This window comes from Panthera onca, chromosome A3 (genome assembly GCF_046562875.1).
Source record: "Panthera onca isolate mPanOnc1 chromosome A3, mPanOnc1 haplotype 2, whole genome shotgun sequence".
Taxonomy (NCBI): Eukaryota; Metazoa; Chordata; class Mammalia; order Carnivora; family Felidae; genus Panthera; species Panthera onca.
This window is the reverse complement of record NC_138341.1, coordinates 80,181,119-80,203,925: the sequence shown is the minus strand read 5'-3', so window position 1 is coordinate 80,203,925 and position 22,807 is coordinate 80,181,119. Positions and strand designations below refer to the sequence as shown.

At 36.8% G+C, this 22,807-nt stretch overlaps 1 protein-coding gene across 4 annotated transcripts in view; it reads left to right on the top strand.

The window, feature by feature from the left end:
* Positions 1-22,807, top strand: part of AFF3 (ALF transcription elongation factor 3) — a 571,024-nt gene that overhangs the window by 366,496 nt on the left and 181,721 nt on the right. For all 4 annotated transcript variants that reach the window (XM_060645344.3, XM_060645354.3, XM_078444386.2 and 1 more), the window contains 2 exons: positions 2,770-2,850; positions 18,644-18,680. In XM_060645344.3, the coding sequence (XP_060501327.1) occupies positions 2,770-2,850; positions 18,644-18,680 (118 nt within the window). The remainder of the gene's footprint in view (positions 1-2,769; positions 2,851-18,643; positions 18,681-22,807) is intronic.

Here is a 22,807-nt window from a genome sequence, read left to right as displayed (position 1 = left end):
AGCTAGTGTGACAGAAGAGGAAATAGGAATAATCTATTTGTTCTTAATTTTCCCATCTAACCCTAATGGAGAATTTTTACATAATAAATGATCAATCTTTTAAAAAATCATCGCACATTGATTTTTAAAGTATATATTTAAATAGTTTGTGTAAAAAATTCTTATTTTTTTTGGAAATTCTAAAGATTTAAATGTTTTAAGCAACCCGTTTATCATTCCTTCATATATTTAGCAGAACTCATTAGGTAGAAAAATTACATAGAAATAGTTAGAATTAAAATAAAGTTAGTGAGCAGTTTTGCATTGAAATATGGGTGTTCAGTTCAATTCAGTGAGTTAATTTTGAGTGTTTAGTATTTATAATGTGCTTCAGTCTACACAAAGACATGTTGGCAGTATCCCTCTCTGAAGAAATTTTCAGACCTTCTTTACAGGATTATGTTTAATAGATCTGAATGTTATTGAAACATATTGAGATTCCTAAGTATGATTTCTGTTCTACTTTGGAGGAAGGAATGGGAGGGGAAGGAGGGAGAAATGGTTGTGTGCAGATTGAGGTATGTACTCATAAAACTGTAAGACAAAAAAGAATCTAACAGGTACTACGAGAGAGAAAAACAAATACTTTTGGAGGAGCATGAGAAGGGAACCGTCGTATCATCTTGGAATGGAAGGGGAATCAGCAAAGGCCTCAAGACATAGATGATGTTTAAGATGAGCCTTAGTGGATGGATAGAAATCCAAAGTGCATATGAGGGCAGGACATTCACACACAAAAGTATAGTGTCAATGAAAACAGAGATGTAGTTTTTCTTATACGTACTGTGCGTGTAGATTAATAAAAAGGCACAAGGCGGAAAACAGACTTTGTTGTAGAAGGTCTTGAATACTAGGATGAGGTCTTTAAGAGCAAATGCAGTGAAGTGAAAGACAAATAGTGGGCTGGAGGTATGAGATATATGTGCAAATTTCAGCTGTGGCATTTATGAATTGAGTGAACTTGGGCAAATCAGTTAATCTCTTTGAGCAATATGGATGTAATAATAATTAGTAATAATTAAAGGTTGAGTGTAAATTTAAAATCTTGTGTGGAAATACTGTGAAAACTGTAAAGCACAACAGGAGTCATTGTGGCCATGGTCGTCATCATATTGTTATGTATATAGTGGGATGTGAAAATTTTGGAGGAGTGAAGCTCTTCATCTGGATCTGTAGTCTAGAAAAATTAAGTTGGCAGGAGTGTAGCAGAAGGATTAATAATAGCAAAAGAAAGAACCAGTGAAGAAGCTATTAAAGTAATTCAGGTTAAAAGTAGTGAAGGTGTGATTAGTATGGTAGAGATATTGCAGAGATACTGTCCCAGTTTGGCCTTCATCCAAAAATATACTGAGCACCCACTCTGTTCCTTGACACTAACTCAGTATTCCTGCATAACAACCTCAAAAGAGACAACATGGATAGATACAGGATAGAACTGGCCAAGACTTGGGGAGGAGAGTTAAGAGGAGAGAGGGACATAGAGGGTCACTGGATCTTCCTTTGCTTTCCACTGGAAACACCTTGGTAACAGCACAATGGAGAAGGGACATCTCAAATGCATATGAGCTTAACCCATCTACAGAACAGGTGTTAGGGTGGGTGAGAGATGTTAATAAGGTCAATAAATACTTCCCCGGGTGGGTTTGACTCTGTCTGCTCCCAGTGTAGGTCTGCACTATCTAAGGTATTGAAGGAGGAGAGTTACCAAAACAAAACAAAACAAAACAAAAACGTACAAGACCATCCTTAAGAATGTCTTTGACTTGAAAAACCTGACAGAATCCCTTTTTCCCAAGCGAGGTGAGAAAATGTCTTCAACTAAAAAGAATTTCTCACTTTGCTTAAAACAGATCAACTACTGTTTCTATGCTTGCTTGGGTTTGAAGGTGGAAGGAAAAAAAAAAAAAACGGGTTAAAACCCTACTTGTAAACACCGAGTAAGTGTCCTGGTGATCAGAAATTGATTGAATTTAATTGTACAATCACTTAGTGACTGCAGATCCCTTCCAGGAGGTGGAACTGGAGGAGAAAACTATAAGTGAATAAACAACCGTTCTCTCTCACACAGTGCAGTGTACGTGTGTGTCAAAACACATACCACAGAGGACTGTGCATTGAGCTGAAGTTGTATTCTTAATACTGTGTTATAAAAATGGCAAGATACTTACTTCTCTCTCTATTTCATACATGTGATATGTTTTTTTACTTCTCCATGAAGGAAATTTTTATGAAGACCAAAGTGATATGTGGGGCTTATTGAAAACTCATACTAATATTAGTTTTGAACAAAATAAAAAAGTCCTCTAATAATGACCCTAAAGTCAGAAGTACTTTGTACATTCCTTCAGAAACACCCTGTGAAATTTTGTGGGATCAAGTCCAAGAGAAGCAGCCCCCTTTGTACAGCATTTTCCATAGAGCTTTTACTACTGGGTTGTCCCTTTACTCAGGAGCTTAAATGAAGTAAAAAATAGGACAGCCTTGCAGATCTTTTTAAGATATAAAGGGAGCATGGGGATAGCCATGGAACCAAGAATTGGTAAAATTAGGAAAAGAAATCATGAAAGTGGGTCTCACATCCTTTTTTAAAAAATCCCTTTCATTCTTTATTCATCTCTTGTTCATTCCTGTCCCTTCCATGTATTAAGGCAGGCTCATATAGCTGTTTTATATGCTACTGACTTTAAATAATCTCTGTATTACAAAGCTGTGTTTTTTCCCTCTCTTTAGGAGATGACCTGGCTCCCACCACTTTCTGCTGTTCAAGCACCTGGCAAAGTGGAACCAAGCAAATTTCCATTTCCAAATAAGGTGAGATCTTGCAACACTCAGGAGGAATATGCTTTACTCACACAGAGATTTTTAGTGGATAGTGGATTTTCCCTTGGTTGTTTTTTCCTCTGTAAATATTCCTGCCAGAGGCATATGGCTTTGATTTTCAACAATTTGCAAGCATGTATTTATTCATCAAAAGGAGAAAATTAAGCTTTGACTTCCATACTTTCTGCAAAATGTGATGCATATTATAATTGTCATTTTATCTAAAAACATTTGTGAAATTGAAATGCATCTTACAATCATTTTATACATTCAGTGTGATTGTGTCTTTTTTTTCTCCTGAAAAGCTATTATTAAATTGATGATGTATCTTAAAATCAATGTCTTAGAATTGAAGACATGTAGTATATCATTGCTCTTGGGGATCTTTTATAAACCTTAAAATATTTTCTAGGACTTTAAAAGACAAATTTCCATATTTTCTAAGGACAAGCACACACTCAAAAAATCAGCCACAATATATCTATTTAAATTACATGTGAGTCTAATAGGTTTTATGTTCTATTCTTCACCATACAACTAACACTTAACTACATATTCATAAATATAAAATTATGCAAGTAGAAGCAGAATATAAAAGTGTCCAATACCCTCATCCAGATTTTATTTCCCTACCCAGAGTTTACTCTCAAGAGTTTGGTGTATACCCTTTTAGCCATCTTCGCTGTGCATTATATACATATATGTGCATATGCAGTTTTAAAAAACTCTTAAGTGGTATAGTTCTACAAACATTTCTTCTAAGAGTTTTTCAGATACCTTGAATGCATATCATTGCTAAATACCAACATTGCAACTTTTTACAGTGAATTATTAAAATAACATTTCATTATAATTATCACAGTGGTAAATTCCATTCTAAGAGCTGACTTTCATTTCCCTAACAAAGTGTATTTGGAGATCTTTCCAAGTAAATACATGGAAATGTTCTTCATTATTTAATAGCAGCACAATCTTTTGTCATATGAACTGTAGTTTATTTGGTCAAGCTCCTTTTGATGGATATTGAAATTGCTTATGGTTTGTTGTTATCACAAGCACTAGCACAACCAACATTTTTTGTAATGTCTCTTGTATATCTCTTATTAAATATCTCTAGTACAGATATCTAGAATAGGAATTGGGTGCTGGAAACATGAGAAACCATATTTAGCTTTGACTGTGTTTCAATAGTACTTTTTTATGCATCTTGCCAACGTTTAACATTATCTGGTTTTATATCATTGTGTCTGTAGTGTGGGTGAAAAACTGATATCCCATTGTTTTAATTTGCATTTCTCCAATTACTTTGGAGTTTGAGCATTGACCGTTTTTCCTTTACAAATTGCCCATTTGTATCCATTACCAATTTTGAAAAATGATTTATAGGAACTCCTTATATCTTATTCATTTGTCTGTTATATATGATGCAACTATTTTCTTACAACCTTATTTATGTACATTTTATACTAGTAAAGTGTTTAATTTTTATGTCAGAGAAAAATTATTTCCTGCTCCAACATTCTAACAGTGTTCTCTATTTTATTCTCATTTTTTATAGTTTCATTTTTGGATTTTAAAAAAGGTTTGTGGATGGTATAACATAGGATTCTAGCTTTCTTCTTTTCAGTGGTTAGGAAATCATTGTTACACTATCAACTAATTAGTCCATGCCCCCTACCCCCACCACTGGTTTGAAATGTCTGTCACCTATGTCAACAATTGAATTTGTTTCAGGACTGTCCATTTGTTTTTGTTTTTGTTTTTGTTTTTCAGTATATTTCTTTAATTCTTTCCCAATAACTTATTTTTAAATCAGAGGTTGACAAGCTTTTTCTGTAAAGGATAACATTGTAAACAGTTTAGGCTTTGCAGACAATACCTAAATGAATGAATGTGGCTATGTTCAAATAAAATTTTATTTACTGAAACAGGTAGTGACACAATATATAAAGAACTCTTACAACCCACCAATAAAAAGATAACTCATTTTAAGAATGGGCAAAGGATTTAAATAGCCATTTCTCCCAAGAAGATCTACAAATGCCTGATTAAGTATATGAAAAGACACTATTGCTACTGTTAATCATTAGAGATACAAATCAGAACCATGGGAGATACTCTTTCGTGTCTACTTAAATGGCTAAAATCAGGGGCATCTTGGTGGCTCAGTTGGTTGACTGTCTGACTTTGGCTCATATCATGATTTCGCAGTTTGCAAGTTCAAGCCCCACATCGGGGTCGCTGCTGTCAGCGCAGAGCCCAATTTAGATCCTCTGTCCCCCTCTCTCTGCCCCTGTCCTGCTTGCTCTCGCTCTCTCTCTCTCTCTCTCTGTCTCAAAAATAAATAAAACATTAAAAAAAACTAAGAGCTACGGGACACCTGGGTGGCTCAGTCAGTTGAGCATCCAGCTTCGGCTCCCGTCATGATCTCACAGGCTCTGTGCTAACAGCTCAGAGCTTGGAGCCTGCTTCGGATTCTGTGTCTCCCTCTCTCTCTGCCCCTCCCCTGCTCACACTCTGTCTCTCTCGCTCTTAAAAATAAATAAAAAATAAAAAAAATTAAGAGCCTATTAAATGGCTAAAATCAAAGGCAAACAAACAATAATCAGTGTTGGCAAGAGTATTGAGAAACTGGAACTCTGTTATCAATTGCTGGTAGGATCTAAAAAGAAGCAGCCTCTTTGAAAGACACTTTAACAGCTCCTCAAAAGTTTAACATCAGGTTATCATATGATCCAGCAATTCCACTCCTGGGTATCTATTCAAGAGAATTGAAAAGGAATGCTACTGGATTATATATATATATATATATATATATATATATATATCTGTTTACTGAACTCCTTTTCATTCTGCTAGTTTTTTGGTTTTTTTTTTGGTAGACTTATATTTTCCAAGTGGGGAGAAACAGAATATGTAGCAGTAAAATACATAACATGTTAGATTATGATGTATAGTGAAAGGAAGATAATGGATGCTGATGGTGAATGGGGGTGGATGAATATTAAATAGAGAGCTTAAGAAAGACCATCCTAAGGAGGTGACACTTGAGCTGAAGGAAGAGAAGGAGTGAGTCACACAGACAAGTTGAGGAAGGGAGTTCTGGGCAGATGGAAGTGAAAGTGCCTGCATGCTGGAGGGACCACAGGGCCACTGGGGTCAGGGCAGAGCAACCCAGGCAAGGAACAGTAAGTGACACAGTGAGGTAAATGCAGTCACATTATGCTGGGACAGTAGGGCCACTAAAAGATTTGGGGCTTTACATGAAATAAAAAGCTGTTAAGAGTTTTGCAAATAACAAATGCGTTCCATTTTATCCTTCTTATTGTGTCGGCTGGAGTCTATACATTTTTTTGTCATATTCATGACATTAATAAGGATTATTCTAATCATTGAGTATAATTGTTAACAGTGAGTATAAGAATTGCGTATTATAGGTCCAGCTGAGGTAGCTTCCTTCTATTTCTAGCTTTCTGAACATTTAATTTTTTTTTCATGTTTAAAACTTAAGGTACAATTCGCAAGTAGCAAATTTACTCTTTTTTAGTATCCTGCAGGTTTTGAAAAACACGTATGCTCTTGAGACCACCACACTCAAGGTACAGAAGCGTTTTATCGCCACCCAAAACTCCCCCTTGATACACTCTAGTCAACACCTCCTGTACCCCAATCCCTAGCAATTGCTGATCTGTTTTCCAGAGTATATATGAATAGAACAAGTTTGAATTAAGTTGAAATTTATTCAGTATTTATTGAGATGTTCATAATTTTTTTTCTTTAATCTGCTAATATAGAAAATTACATTAATAGATTCTCTAATTTTTTTAATCACCTGTATATTCCTATTATTAGTTTCCTTGACTATGGTGTATTGTTCATTTGATACACTCTTGGATTCATTATGCCAATATTTAATTTAGTAATTTTACTCCTGTGTTCATAAGTGATCTTGGTCTAGTTATCTTTTTGTGTATGTTTGTTCAGTTTTGACATCAGGAATATAACTGCCTTCTATAATGAATTCTTTAGCTTTCTACCTTTTTCTGTATTCTGGGACAGTTTAAATAACATGCCAGTTTCCCCCTCCTTAAAGGCGTGAAGTAACTCAACCGTAAGACATACTGTACATAATTTTCTTTTAAAAGTAGATCTCGAATTATATTTTCATTTTCTTGTATGCCTATTGGCTTTTTCAAATTTTCTACCTCTTCTTCGGTTAATCTTTCTTTGTTCCTTTTTTTTCCTCCTTTAGGGTTTTCAAACATATACATAATATCCTGTGTTTCTAGTAATTGCCTTTTAATGTTTAATACATCAACCTATTTAAACTTATTTTTATCAACACCTACAATTAACTTATATCCATATTCTACCCCCAAATATAAAACAATTAATTTTCGTTTGGTCTTCCCTCACCATCATTTCTCAGTTTGAGATTACCGTATTTCAAATTGTCATTATTAGAACCATTTTCCAGCATTACACCTTAACAATTATTTGTTAGCTCCTTAATTGGTCCTTAATTGGTCATTGTTTCTTGTGTCTCAAGTCTTTTTTTTTTAACATTTGCTTATTGTTTTGCTAGAGTGTATTTTTTAGCAGGTTTTTAGTCCAGACTTGACCTAAAGTCTCTGATAGTCCTTTTCTGCACTTAGCTTCAATCCTTACACTTCTCTTTGTTTGATCGTTCCTTCAATAATATCGTCTAGGCCTCTTGCTTTAAATACTCTCCATGCCAAGCGTATACTTGTAAATTTATTTCTCTAGACCTTTCTCCGTGCCCCAAACTCCGTACTTGTATTTGTACGAACTTACACAACATCTTCGCTTGGATACCTAACAAATAGCTTAAGCTTGATATATTAAAAACTGAGCTCTCAATCCCCCCCCCCCCCCCCCCCCCCCGCCAAACCTTTGATCCCAGTGCTTCTCAGTAAGTGATTTCTCCATTTTTGCAGCTGGCTCAAGCCAAAAACCTCAGAGTCATCTGTATTTGTTTTCTAAGACACCTGTAACAAAATACACAAAGTGAGCGGCTTAAAGTAAAAGAAATTTATTTCCTCAGAGTTCTGGAGGCTGGAAGTGTGAAATCAGGTGTCAGTAGGGCCTTGCTCATTCTGAAGGTTCTAGGGAAGAATCCTTCCTTGCCTCTTCCCAGCTTCTGATGACTGTCAGAAGTCTGCCATATTCTTTGGCTTGTAGCTACATCACTTTCATTTCTGCCTCTACAGTCACATGGCTGTCTTCCCTCTCTGTGTGTCTATGTCTCAATCTCCCTTCTGTTATAAGGACTGCAGTCATTAGATTTAGGGCCCACCCTAATCTAGTGTGTCCTTGATTTTACCTGTGAGAACCCTATATCCACATGAAGTCAAATGTACAGATTCTGAGTGGACATGAGCTTTTGGAGGATGCTATTCAACTCAGTACACCATCCTTGACTCCTCTTTCTCTCGTACCACACATCCAACCCATAATTAAATCATATCTACTCTACTTTGAAGATATATCTTGAATCTAAATCCTTCCCCTATCATCACAGCTACCTCCGGTCTACACTCTCTCACCTTTTGCATTAATTATTGCAATAACTCCCTACCTAGTCTTCCTGTTTCCATACTTGCTCTACCTACCACTTTGTTCTGAGCCGTGATCACATCTAGTTTGGACTCTTACAATTCTCCAACCATTTACCCTAGCCTCTAATACACAGCCTATTCTCCACACAGTAGCCTCAACAATACTTTTTTGAGTCTTGCTTTTTAATCCATTCAGCCACTCTGTGTCTTTGGATTGGAGAATTTAATTCATTTACATTTGAAGTAAGTACTGATACTGTCATTTTGTTAATTGTTTCCTAGCTGTTTTTGTAGTTCCTTTCTGTTTTCTCCTTCTCTCGCTCTCTTCCTTGGTGGTGTGATGACTTTCTTTAGTGGTATGCTTGTATTCCTGTATCTTTTCTGTATTTACTATAGGTTTTTGCTTTATGATTACCATGAGGCTTACATATAACAATTTATATCCATAACAGTCTATTTTAAATTGATAACAACTTAACTTTGATCACATTAAAGCTGAACATTTTTATTCTCTCCCTGCCATGTTTTAGTTTTGGTGTCACACTTCACATGTTTTTGTCTTGTGTATCCCCTAACTAATTATTGTAATCATGGCTATTTTTACCACTTCTATCTTTTAACCATCATTCTACCTTTATAATAATTAATCCACTACCTTAACTATATATTTACTTTTCCAGTAAGATTTACTCTTTCAGATGTTTTCTTGTTATTAATTAGACCACTCTTTTCAGTTTCATGATGTTCCTTCAGCATTATCTCTTGCAAGGCTGGTTAGTATGATGAACTCCTTTAGTTTTTCCTTGTCTAGAAAACTCTTGATCTCTCCTCTCCTTCAATTCTTAATGATAACTTTGCTGGGTCGAGTATTCTTGGTTAGAAGATTTTTTTCTTCCAGTACTTTACATATATCCTGCCACTCCCTTCTGACCTGAAGAGTTTGTGCTGAAACTCTTATGGGAGTTCCCTTGTGTATAACAAGTTGCTGCTCTTACTGCTTTTAATATTCTCTTTTTGTCTTTAATTTTTGACATTGTAATCCTAATGTGCCTTGGTGTGGGTCTCTTTGGATTCATCTTTTTGGAACTGTCTGGTATTCCTGGATCTGGATTTCTGTTTCTTTCTCCAAGGTAGGGAAATTTTCAGCCATTATTTCTTCAAATAAGTTTTTTGTCTGTTTCTCTTTTTCTCTTCCTTCTGGGAGCCCTGTAATGCAAATGTTAGTCTGTTGTCCTATATGTCCCTTAAACTATCTTATTTCATTCCTTTTTTTTTTTCTCTTTTTGCTCCTTTGTTTGGTGAGTTCCATTGCCTTGTCTTTGAGTAGACTGGTCCTTTCTTACGTGTATTTTTCAGTTCATCATTGCATTCTTCACCTCTGTGACTTCTGTTTTGTACCTTCTTATATTTTACATCTCTTTGTTGAAATTCTATGTTCATCCATTCTCTTCACCAGTTCAGTAAGCATTATTATGACCATTTCTTCGAACTTTTTATCAAATAAATTATCTCTTTCATTAAGGTTTTTGTTTCTGAAGTTTTGCTTTCATTTGGAACACATTCCTCTCTCTCTTCATTTTGCTTGATTCTCTGTGCTGGTTTCTATATAGTAGGTCTAACAACCACTTCAGCCAGTCTTGAAGGAGTGGCCCCATGTAGCAAATGAACCTTTTTATTCAGCCCTGCCCAGATCTTGGTCATCTCTCAAACCTCTGTGCTTGTCCAAGAGCCTATTATATTTTTAACAGCCCCCAGTAGTTGAGGATGTGCCAAAACATGTCAATGTCCCAAAGGAAAGGATCACAGCACCTAGATTCAAGCTGACTACAAACCAGACCCTCAGGCAACAGCTTTTAAAGGATGCAAACTTATACAATCCTGAGGGGTCACAGGCATAAGCACTGCCTGACCCCCAGAGCCAGGCAATCTGGAAGTGTTCCCTGGGCAGCAAAAGCAAAAATTTGGGCTCCAAGGGACTGTATTCTGGGAGATACCAGCAAGCTAGGGCAAGCCAGAAGGAGAATGCAAAGATGGTTTCCACAGCATATGTTCCTTGACAGCAGTTCCATAAGCCACTGAAATATGTGTCATTCCAAAAGCCTGCCTCTCAGTCTGGAGCTCCAAGACAAACAAAGTGGCTTCCTTCACAGAAAGACTGGGGGCAAGAGGCTGTGCCTCAGTCTACTCTCTGTGCAGTGCCCTGGATGTGGTAGCCTGCTGAGAACCTTCCTCTGATTGCCACAGTCCTATGGGACCCAGGAACACAAGCTCCTCAGGCCACCAGATCCAGGTGATCAAGAGGCATCCCCTGGGCATCTGCTCTAAACACCAGTAACCAAACACACGTGAAGCTCCCCTCCAAGAGACATGGCATTCTAGAACACAGTCAGGATGAGTGCAAAGCTATTTCACCCTCTGAAATAGCTGGAAAGGATTGCAGTCAGCTCCTGGATGCATGTTTAATTAGTAGCCTGCCCTGGAGGCCATAGCCATGATCATTAGCTACTAGGCCTCCTTCACAGAAAGACTGAGGTCCTAGGCCTGTTGCTTCTTGCTGTGTCCTTTGAACTCTTCTCCATTGGTTACAGCCTGTGGAACCTGTGAGTTTAAGCCCAACTGGCCACCCCAACCAGGCAATGTAGAGATGTGCCCTGGCAGCAGTCACAGAAATCAGGGCATCAGACAGGGCTATGAGCTGCTCTCTGGGTGACATCTATTATTATAGTCCCCTGTGACCAGGATCAAGGTTTTTTTTTTTTTTTTAGAGAAACTTATTCCATATATATCTGTGGACTCAGTGTGTCTGCAGGAGGAGGTAAGGTCAAGATCTTCCTATGTCACCATCTTTAACCAGAACCTGCATGTCCCTCTTGCATTCAGAATTTCTCAGTGGCATCCTCCCACACAAAATACCTGCAAAATCCTTATAATTTTTGTATATAATCCTGCCAAAATAATAGCTTGACCCACAGTACAATCAAATAAGCATTTTTATTACCTAAACATATCCATGGTTTAAGTACAATTTCTGGTGTAATTGAGCACACATACCAAGGCACATTTGGTTGTGACTTTTCCAAAAGAATTGTAGAAATTTGTTTTGTTGAATGTACATGGTTAAGTTTAAGTAGTAACCTACTTCCCATGGTAAAATTGAGCCCTTATCTCATTAGTACAAAAAAATTACTTTTCAAGGCAGAAATTAAGTTATAAGAATCTTATCTTCTACCCAAAAAGATACTTATTAAATATCAGCTAGGGCACAGAATTTCAAATTTAAATTTTAAAATGTGTGTTATTTAGGGGTGCCTGGGTGGCTCAGTTGGTTAAACATCTGACTCTTGATTTCAGCTCAGGTCATGATCTCATGGTCCATTAGATTGAGCCCTGTGCCAGGCTCCTGCTGGGCTTGGAGACTGCTTAAGATTTTCTCTCTGCTCCTCTCAACCCCTGCATGGGTGCTCGCTCACTCTCTCTCTCTCTCTCTCTCTCTCAAAACAAAACAAAACAAAAACTAATTGTGTGTCATTTAGGACTTTCATAGGACTTTGGTGGAGTTATGTTACCCTAGATCTTTTTGCCTTGCCCGAGAAAGAAAGAATAAGTCATTTTACAAAGTGTAAGAACATTGCATAATTTTAATAATACTTCTCTTTCAAAAAGCTTATGATAAGTACTATTAACTTATCTTGTACAGATGAAATAAGATTGGATTAGTGTCCTATTTCTGCTGTTAACAAATTACCACAAACTTAGTGACTTAAGACTACACAAATTTATGATCTTACAACTCTGGAAGTCAGAAGTCTGAGCTAAAATCAAGGTGTTGGTGGACTGCATTCCTTCTGAATGCTCTAAGCAAGACTTTGTTTTCTTGCCGTTCTCAGTTTCTACAAGCTGCCCTTGTGACTTAGCTCATTGCCCTCATCATTCTGACGTCTGACTTCCTTGTCACGTCTCCTTCTCTGACTCTCTTTCCTCCTTCCCTCTATTATAAAGGCCCTTGTAATTATATTGGGTCTACTTAGATAACCCAGGATAATCTCCTATCTCAAAATTGTTAATTTAATCATATCTGTGAATTCCTTTTGTCATAAGCAGCAGCATATTCACAGGGTCCAGGAAATAGGATACAGGCTCCTTTGAAGGAGCCCACTGTGCCTACTACAAAGACTGTTGCTAATTTTCACACACACAGTGTATCTCTCTTAACCTGTATCTCAACTAATTAGCATTTTGACAACTGGGGCTTGCAGTTCATTAATTAGATTATTAATGTTTGAGATTATCACTATTGCTAGTGTGCAGGAGCAAGAATTATTTATGGAATTTGAGGGGCAAAATCTCCAAAATGACTAATAAATAACAAAGGTAAGCCCTCATTAAGATTGAAGGGGTGATTTGACCTCATGAAGAAAATCTTTTTAACTGGGCATTGAGTAACCAGTACCACTAAATTAATTAGCTAAATACTTCTGAGAATTTCCCCAATTTGTCTGGGTATTGAAGGACATAATGTATAGTAAAGTCCATTGATAATGAACTTGGATATATTTTTTCTGTTCTCTGAAGACTTAATTTGGTGTTATAGTTCCCTAGACAAAAACTACCAGACATGTTTGTTTCATTCTTTAAATCTCAAAAGTAATTGAAGTCGGTTAAAAAAATAAAAAAAAATAAAAAAACGGTTTGCCATTTTCAGGTATTTAAACCCAGGGAAAAAAAATTTAATTTGCCCTTTTCTCTTCATTTCTGTAGCAGTCTCCTAAATTTTGAAATGTAAGTAAAGGACTTAAAGTTGTAGCACCTTTTCCATTCTCAGAAGGCATATGTGCAAATTTTAATGATATTTCACAAACATCTGTGGCAATGGATGCTGACTTTGGTGGGTTCAAACATGGTCTGGAACTATTCTTACTGATCAATGTGTAAAGCATTATACATAAGGATTCTAGAATCATCTTAGAAATGATAATCCTATTGCTCTTTTGTACCCTTGAAGGAGAATGAAGCCAGCAAGTATGAAGGAAAGGGCTTTAAAGTTCCAAAGTTCATTTTCTATGTCCCTCTTGTGGTTCCTAGCATGCTTTAAGGTTTACCACAACATGTTTGGACTAAAACTCCATATTTAGAGTTACCTTGAAACAAACATTTAAATTAATTATAAATTACATTATTTCAACTCTTCTGAGTTTACTGAAAAGAATGAGAAGAAAGTGATGGGTGGGAGTGACGGGAGATCCCAAATCAGGTAATTCTTTTTCCTGTAGTGACTAGCTTTATGTGTGGGTCTGAAAATAAGAGAAGATATAGTTCTATTTCTTGCCTTTTATAATTCTAATGATTGATTGATAGACAAGCAAGGAGAGATATGAGTGGAGCAGTCCTCAAATGGTCCCCAAAAGCCATTTTTAAGTAGTATCTCACAGTATAAGGATCCTCCTTAAGCTACATGGCTTAAGAACTTCTGTGTTTTATTGATCTCAGGTAGATATTTTTTTTTAGATTTTAAGTTCCCTAAAATCAGGATTTGTTTTATAGTTGATGATGTCTTACAATTACTTGGCAGTAATTTTCTTTAATAGTAATACATGAAGGAATGTAGCCTCCTACAGTTTTGATGGCATGTTACATCTGATGAAATATAGTCTTTATTACAGTGCTTCATTGAAGGGCTTTCTCAGATACCAGGGTGCTTGGTTATTTCCATCTCCAGCAAAATGATTTATACAAACTTTACTTTCCAGATAAACACCACATGTAAAGAAGGTTTAGGATTCCCAATACCAAATGATACTTTAGATGTTGGGAATTCAGGACTCAGAGACAGAGAAGAATAAATTCCATCTGTAGATACCCTTGTAAGTAACCAGAAGAAGCTCTCCCCTTTGTGCAAGTGTCAGAATGATGCACACTTGATGAATGACACTGGCAAACCAGAAGCATTCAATTAACCTTAGCAATGTCCTGTTACAGGATTGCAGGCAACTTTTTTTTTAATACTTTACTCCTTTTCTGAATTTTCTTTAATGAATAGATATTACTTTTGTTTGTTTCTTTAAGTAAGTAAATGCTCCTTAATAAGATAAAGCCACCCTTGGGTCAAGACAGTAATAATAGTAGCATTCTTTTGATGATATTTACTATCAAGTTGTACACTTCAAATATGTGCAATTTATGTCATGCAATTTGTACCTTAATAAAGCTGAACTTGTCTTTTTTTTTTTTTTAAGAGTCATAGTTGAAAAGATCATTTCTGTAGTGGCAGTATGACACAGTACAGTGAAAACATAAAGCAGATAAGTCCTTCTGAGATTCAGGAAGATTTCAAAGAGCACATAACTCTTGAGCTTTTTTATTCTGAGCCTTGAAGAAAGAATGAAGTTTACCAAGCAGAAAACAGAAAATGACAGGACATGCATCCCCAAGGACAAGGAAAGCCTGCAAAGGCTTGAAGCACTCTTGCAGAGCAGTCATGACATCCCTTTCAGCCCTAGGTTATAATATTTTGTATACACATCATCTCCACTACTAACTCACCAGACACCCAGGCCCTATAGGCAGGGATTTGGTGCACTCACTCTATAACTCTTAAGGTGCCTGACAGAACCTTGCAGCCCTTGTAGAGTGCTCCCAGAGGAGTCTAAAATAAAAATGCACAGATGGGGTTAGCAACTCCCTAAGCTACTTATGGAAAACTTAGTAAGAGCCTTTGAGAAAGAGTAGAGAGAGAGAGAAGGCCTTTGAGACAGAAGCTATAGGTGTATGGGTGTCTGGGTGTCTGGGTGGGGTGGCAGGAAGTATAACATGGGAAGGATATAAGTGCCTGGGCCTTTGGGAGGGAGGGGCTTTGTTTCCCTCTACTCTGAATCCAGTCTGGCTCTGGCTTAGTGAAGGATGAAGGATCTGTACACTCTGTGGTAGCCGCAGGGTTTTGCAACTACCTAGGCAGGGCAGGATTCCTTCAAGAAGCAGCAGCCACAGGCCCTGTTGTTGGCCAGCAGAGACCTAATCAAAATGAGGACAGTGTCCTCGGGACCTAATCTTGAGAGAAGGCTCATAAGGTAACTCACACCCTCCACCAGCCAACTGGCTACATGCTAGCCCAATGTCGGTGAGGATGACAATGGGACATCATTCGTACCCACAGAGTGGCATGGTCAAGAAACACTGGGATTAGAGCCAGTATTTTCAAGCTAGTATTTGTTGGTTCAGTGCACCACCCAGAAGACCTCAGTTATGAACATGACATTGCATATTAGGACAAAGCCTTTATTTTATTGTGCATCTCCAGAAGTTTCCTTCTTTCCAGAAGGGCAGACTTTTGTGGTGATTTTTTCTTACCAATTACTTTAATCATTTTCTACCTTTCTTCACTACCCACACAAAATAGAAACAATAATCATCATTAATTACACAAATGTTTTAGGTAAAATTCAGAGTTCATGATCTCTGAAATATATGCTCTTGTGGTATGTAATTATAATTCAGGTTATCTGTGAGCTTATTTTTGGTTCTCTGCTCAGAGTCTATGGTCTGTAGTCATCATCTGATGCTTAGGGTATCTAACGTGTACCCAGAAATAAAATGAGCTATTTCCTAAGAGTGTCAGCAAACAGTCTTACAAAAATTCCTACTTTTTCTTTTAAGAATAAACTTAATGCTGAAAACTATCTCAGTTACCATGTTTGTCTATTTGATGGTGAGTGAGTATTTACCTCTCTAGTACAAGACACCTTCAGTATGTCAAAATCTACCCATGGCTCAGAGGAGTCGATTACATAGAACTCAAAGTACTTTTCACATATCAAAGCTAACATTAATTTATGTTCAGATATAAACTCTAAATTAATTAGAAAAGATGGAAAATATACCAGTCCAGTCCATTTGAAGGATTTAACTGTGGACATCTTCTTAGTACCAACTATCCAAAGTAGGGCCAAATCATTTATTTATGAGGGTTATACTTTAGCCCATCAGTTCAGGACCAGCAGTGTATTTCATTTTAATACACTGTTTCCAAAACCTGAATCTCAGGTTAAAAGTTGAGCTTCTTTTTCTGCAGATGAATAGCTCATTATTACCAACATTGATATTAAAAGCATCTGTGTGTGATTCAGTCAGCCTAGCAGAGTGGGAATCCCTTCCGCTCCTGACTTTCCCACCCAGCCCCCACCCAATAGTCTGGCTGGTTTTGTACTGTTCCAGTGGATTCCTTTTTAAAACATCACATGGGTTTGAATATGCAACAAGTCACATTAAAGGACATCTCCTGTCCCATGACAAACATATTCATGGAGCAAACTTCTAGTAAAATATTTTAAACTATATAATAGAAGTGAATTCCATTTCACTCACTAAAATTATAAAGAAATTATATTTTCACTCACTAAAATTATAAAGAAGTTCCACTGGATTTTATATGCTGTGCTTATTCTTTTACATTCCTACCATCTCAATTAATTCATTCTTTCGTAACTCTCCTTATATTTCATACTAAATGGGAATTTTGCAAGGAAGAAGGATGTGAATTCCCAAAACAAAATTTAGTATTCCACTTTAATGCAAATAAAATGAGATTCAATCACTATTTACCTAAACAGTAACTAAACTCAAAATACTATGGAGTACTGACTTTCCACCGTTTCAGGTAAGTGGAAATCTGTAGTAATCTTTCCGTCCACCAATATGAGACTGATAACAATTGTTCAATGGAGTGTCCCTGGGGGTCTGGATGCTGGCCTCATCTGCAGAAAGGTGATGAGAGTAGAGAATCAAAGGGAAGTGGGTTAGATTAAAAGTCAGCAATATAATAAATCCTAATAAATAAATCCTAGTAATATGAACTAAAACCATAAACCTCATGGAAGGAAACATATAGATAAATTTATGACTTTGGATTTGGCAGCAGATTCTCAGATATGACACCAAAAGCATGAACAATGACAACAAAAATTAAATAAACTGAACTTCATTAAAATTAAAAACTTCTGTGCATTATGTGATGGGGTGAGGGTGAGGAAGCATTTGTTATTAAACTGTTGGAGTTTTGGAACGAGTGAAAAAAAAAAAAACTGTGCATTAAAGGACATTACCAATAAAGTGAAAAGACAGCTGACAGAATGGGAGGAAATATTTGTAAATCATATGTCTGATAAGAGTCTATTATCCAGAATATATAAAGAACTCTTTCAACTCAACAACAAAAGGCAAACAACCCAGTTTAAAATGGGCAAAGTACTTAAATAGATATTTCTCCAAAGAAGATATAAGATGTCTAACAAAAACATGAAAATGTTAGGGAAATATATATATCAAAGCACACATACTAAGATTGCTATGATAAAATTTCTAAAAATTAAAAGAAAATGACAAGTGTTGGTGAGGATGTGAAGAAACCAGAACCCTCATACATGGGTGGTAAAAATGAAAAATGATTCAGTCATTTTGAAAAACAGTTTGGTAGCTCCTCAAAAAGTTTCATATAGAATTACCATATGACCCTACAAATTCCATTTGTAGGTCTATACCCAAAAGGACTGAAAACAGGGACCAAAACAGCTACATACACATGTGTGTACATAGCACTATTCACAATAGCCAAAAGGTGAAAACAGCCCAAATATCCATTAATGGATGAATGGCTAAATGAACTGTTGTATATACATAGAATAGAATATTATTTGGCCATAAAGAGGAATGAAGTATTGGATGAATTGCCAAAACATTACGCTAAGTGAAAGAAGCCAGACACCAAAGGTCACATATTTTGTGATTCCACTCCCAAAATATCCAAAATAGATAAATTTAGGATGCAGATTGGTGGTTATCAGGGCCTGAGGGGAGCCGGGGGAATGAAGAGATACTGCCTAACTGGCAAGGAGTTTTATTTAGGAATGATGGAAATATTTTGCAACCAAATAGAGGTAATTGTGGCACACCATGTGTGCCTTAACCACTTTAAGGTGGTTAATTTTGTTACATGAATTTCACCTCAATAAACAGAAGTCTACAACACAAAAGATAAATGGTTGTGAACTGTTTTACCAGAACTGCTTAGCCAGGACATTGAGATAAATGTTTCTCATTACAGTAGAGATCATGATTAGAGATTAGGGTCTGGGTGACTAGTAGTAGACCTCATATTCAACTTAGATTTTGAAAGTCAAAATGAGAAAATTAATTGATATTTCTTGTTCTTTTAGGACTCTCAGCTTGTTTCCTCTGGACACAATAATCCAAGTAAGAAAGACTTCTTTCTACAGTTTCATATGTGGAGGGTGGGAGATGGAGGGGGTGAGGAAGGGAAGGTGCATGCAATAGACTGTAGGTTGAGAAGGAATTTCACCAAAAAACCAAAATCAAGTCAGGGAAAAGAGGACCATTTGTTCAAGTACTGCCCAAATGGATAAGATTCAAGGTGATCTTGAGTGCTCCTCCATCTTTATTCAAGGGAAGGAGGTGCCAAACATAAAATGGTGAATTTCAAAGGAATGCTAGGAAGAAGGAACACTATGCTCTATTATGGTTGGTCTCTGGTATATGAGGAGGGAAAAAAACCTTTAAAGACAACTAATGAGTTACCTAAATTGAAAAAAAATGAGTGGGCCAAGAGAACAAATTAGAAGACCTCAAGATAAATGACCTTAGAATGCATGAAGATATCATGCCGTCTTCCAGAGATAGGCAGGCTGCAATATCTAAGAAGGAATTTCTTATTGAAACCAGTGTCCAATAAAACATACAGGCTTTATCGTCAAAGAGAGAATGTTATTGTTTCATGAAGTAGTGTTTTAGTTCTCTTCTTTGGCATGAAGTAATTGGTGTTAGTATCTTCTTGAGCATTAAAAATGCATAACCCGGGGCACCTGGGTGGCTCAGTTGGTTAAATGTCCAACTTCGGCTCAGGTCATGATCTCACGGTCTGTGAGTTCGAGCCCCACGTCGGGCTCTGTGCTGACAGCTCGGAGCCTGGAGCCTGCTTCGGAGTCTGTGTCTCCCTCTCTTTCTGCCCCTCCCCCACTCATACTCTGTCTCTCTCTCTTTTTCTCAAAAATAAATAAAACATTAAAAAAAAATTTTTTAATAAAAAATTTGTCCATGTCATGAAAGCACACTCACAAAGACTGGGCATTGTTAGTCTCAAAACCAGCCAGTCAGCTAAGAGCACCCCTTGCCAATTACAAAGCTATGTTTGAACATGAAAATCACTCTGAGCTAGTAAATGCATCTTTGGAACTGAGGCTCACCCACTGAGCGTCTGTGAGACAGAAGGCTTGAGGAGAAAAGACATCCAGACAAATGTGTTAGGAAGCCCGGACTTTTAATGCACAGCTAGAGAAAGGTCAGGGAAGGGGAATGATGGCATAATGACACAAAGGCAATATCACTTAATTATCCCACCCTCTTTTGGGATTTGCTGTGAGCACAAGCACTGGTGAAGTGGCGAAAGGCCAAGGGACTTGAAATCTGAAGAAGACTATAAATTCACTGGTAAGAAAAGAAATTAGAAGAAATGCCTGATTAAGTCCTTCATGAGATGTGCAGTATCAGCATCATATGCCTTATGAACATACTAAAAAACATGCTAGAGTATACAGAAGAGTTGCCATTACTTTCCTCACTGTTTCTTTCCATTTGAACTTAAACAGTTCAGAGTAAAGAGAACATAATCGATGAATGAATGTACTTTCTCTGAGCTTAGAGTTTTTGACATAAAGAACAAAGGAAATAGCTGTTGAGTCTCTTCTATGTTCCAGTGCCTTGATGTGTTATTTCACTTAATCCTAACCATAGCCATATAAGGTAGGCGTTACCATCCCCATTTTACACATGATGAAAATGAGATTTTGAAGACAATGACTAACCCAGGATCACATGGCTAAATGAAAAATGACTGCCAGGATTTGTATTCCAGGATCTCTACCCCAAAGACAACAGACTGTATTTCACTACCTTGACCCCTGTCATTTCACAGTGGATTTGAATTCTTGTCCAAGAACTATATACTTTGACTTTGTATGCATCTGGCATATTTTTATGGCATGTCATAAATCCTCATGCTTATACTACAGTTTAGATTATGTAAAGCAGACCCCATCTTGTATGAAATGTGAAGTGACACCTGCCTTGTGTGGTATACTCTCTGGCATTTCGTTGTCTAGGGAAATTTGTGATTGACTTCCTCTTTTCTTGGGGTAGGGAGATTTTTTTTCCCAACTAATCCCCCAAAAGCCAAGTACATCTATAAAAAGGTAATACCACTATTTAAAAATCTGAGCTTTTTCTATAGATTATGGCATATTTAAAACTTTAGGAGAGCTGATGCCACCAGTAGTTCCAGTGCTGTGTTTTATTTTTGGTTTGGAATCATTATTGTTTGGAATATTTCTGGAATTCTGACTCCAGTAAAAAGGTAGAAAATAGAAAAAAAAAAAAAAAAACTGAACTTCAGAGACACCAAACACAAATATGTATGTGTGGATTGACGGACTAAGCATCACCACTTTAGGTCAGTGCTTTTTTCCTTTTTTTTTAAGCTTTTTTTAATGTTTATTTTTGAGAGAGACAGAGAGAGAGAGAGGGACAGAGAGAGGGAGACCTAGTATCTGAAGCAGGGTCTAGGCTCTGAACTATCAGCACGGAGCCTGACATGGGGCTTGAATCCATGAACAGTGAGATCACAACCTGAACCGAAGTTAGATGCTTAACCGACTGAGCCACCCAGGCGCCCCAGGTCAGTGCTTTTTTCTTTTTGAAATTAGCAAAAGTATATATGTCAATACTAAAGGGAAAGAGTGTGAATTAAACAGAAATTCTTTTAATCCAAATCTTTTAAAAGATGGATACTCTAGTCATTTTGTTGAAGTACTGATTAATTTAATATTATAAAATATAAGCTTTTTAAGCATTGAGAAACTTAAATATTAAAATAGATGATATATGTCTGTGTTTTTTAAAAGTTATGAGAGTGTCCTGTTCAAGAGGAAGACTACGCATAAGCACCTCTTCCCCTTTCTTTAGAATCCCCATTTAACTAACCAAAAGCTATAGTAATGGAAATAAATCCATAATAGCACTGAGAACACGAGGGGATGCAATCAACAAACCAGACGTTCTGTTGAGTTTCTGGAAAACAGAAGCAGAAAGGACTATACTGTTTGATCATCCTGGCAGGGAAGATCATGAAAGAAAAAGAGAGAAAGGAAAATGATGGAAAAAAACAGGAACAAGTTCTAATAGTGGTGGGAACTATCCTACGGAGCTCTAGGAGAGACTCCATATTGCCACTTATTCCCAAGAAAGAATAGATAGGCATGGATTGTGAGCAAGATAGGAAGACCTGGGTCATTCTTCTACCAATTACCTCAACCCCCATCCTAACTGTTTTCTTATACAGAGCATCCAGTCTGGTTTTTCTCCCCCAAAAATCCAAAAGACAAAAAAAAATAGTTACATTTACTAAGAAAATGAAGAGCTGACCCGAAGTTCCACTTAATGACTGGAACTTTAATAAGAGAGAAGCAGAACAGATTCTGAGATGACACCAGACCTTAAAAATAGACATGTATGGTTGGCAAAAGAAGAGTCAAGTTTGCTGAAGATGGAAACAAAAAATACTAATACTCAGACTGAAGTACTTCCTACTTTTGTTGGAGTGTAGGGTTAGGGCTCCCAGCTTGCCTGAGGCCTCTCTTCTGAACCCTAAATAAAGCCTTTGAGTCACCAAACCCTATCCACTTACAAAGAGTTCTAAATCAGCCCTTCCCTCCAAGGCAAAGGAGTGTTAGGAAAAGAGATCAGTGTACCAGTACAGGAAATTCACACCATTTACCTTCATTAACCAACCCATTTTCATTCAAAAATGTGAATATATAACCAAGGAGCATCAAAGAGAAGGAATGGCCCTAAGGGAATCAATATATTAATTCAAAGAACAGAAGAAAAAAATTGCAAGTATCATTACAGCCTTCAGAAAAAAATTGAAATTATTTGTATTAAATATAAAGGGAACAGAATGGCATGAAAAAGAAGTCATTAGAGAATAAACGAGCACTTGAGAATTTAAATATGGCCAATAAAACTTAAAAAATTAAAATAAATACCTGAAGTCTGGAATCTAGAATGTAAGGTTGAAAACATTTTCTTTTTCTGGATATTAAGCAAAAGACAGAAGGAAATACAAAAGGAAGGTAAGATACATGGAAGATCAATCAGGGAGGAAAGGTCAAAATCCAACTCATAGGGATACCAGAAAGAGAAAAGAAGGAAAATGGAAAAGAAGAAGAAGAATAAAAATAGAATTCTAAAAGAAATGAAAAACTCACTATCAAAACAACTCATAAACAAGAAAATAAGAGACTATAAAC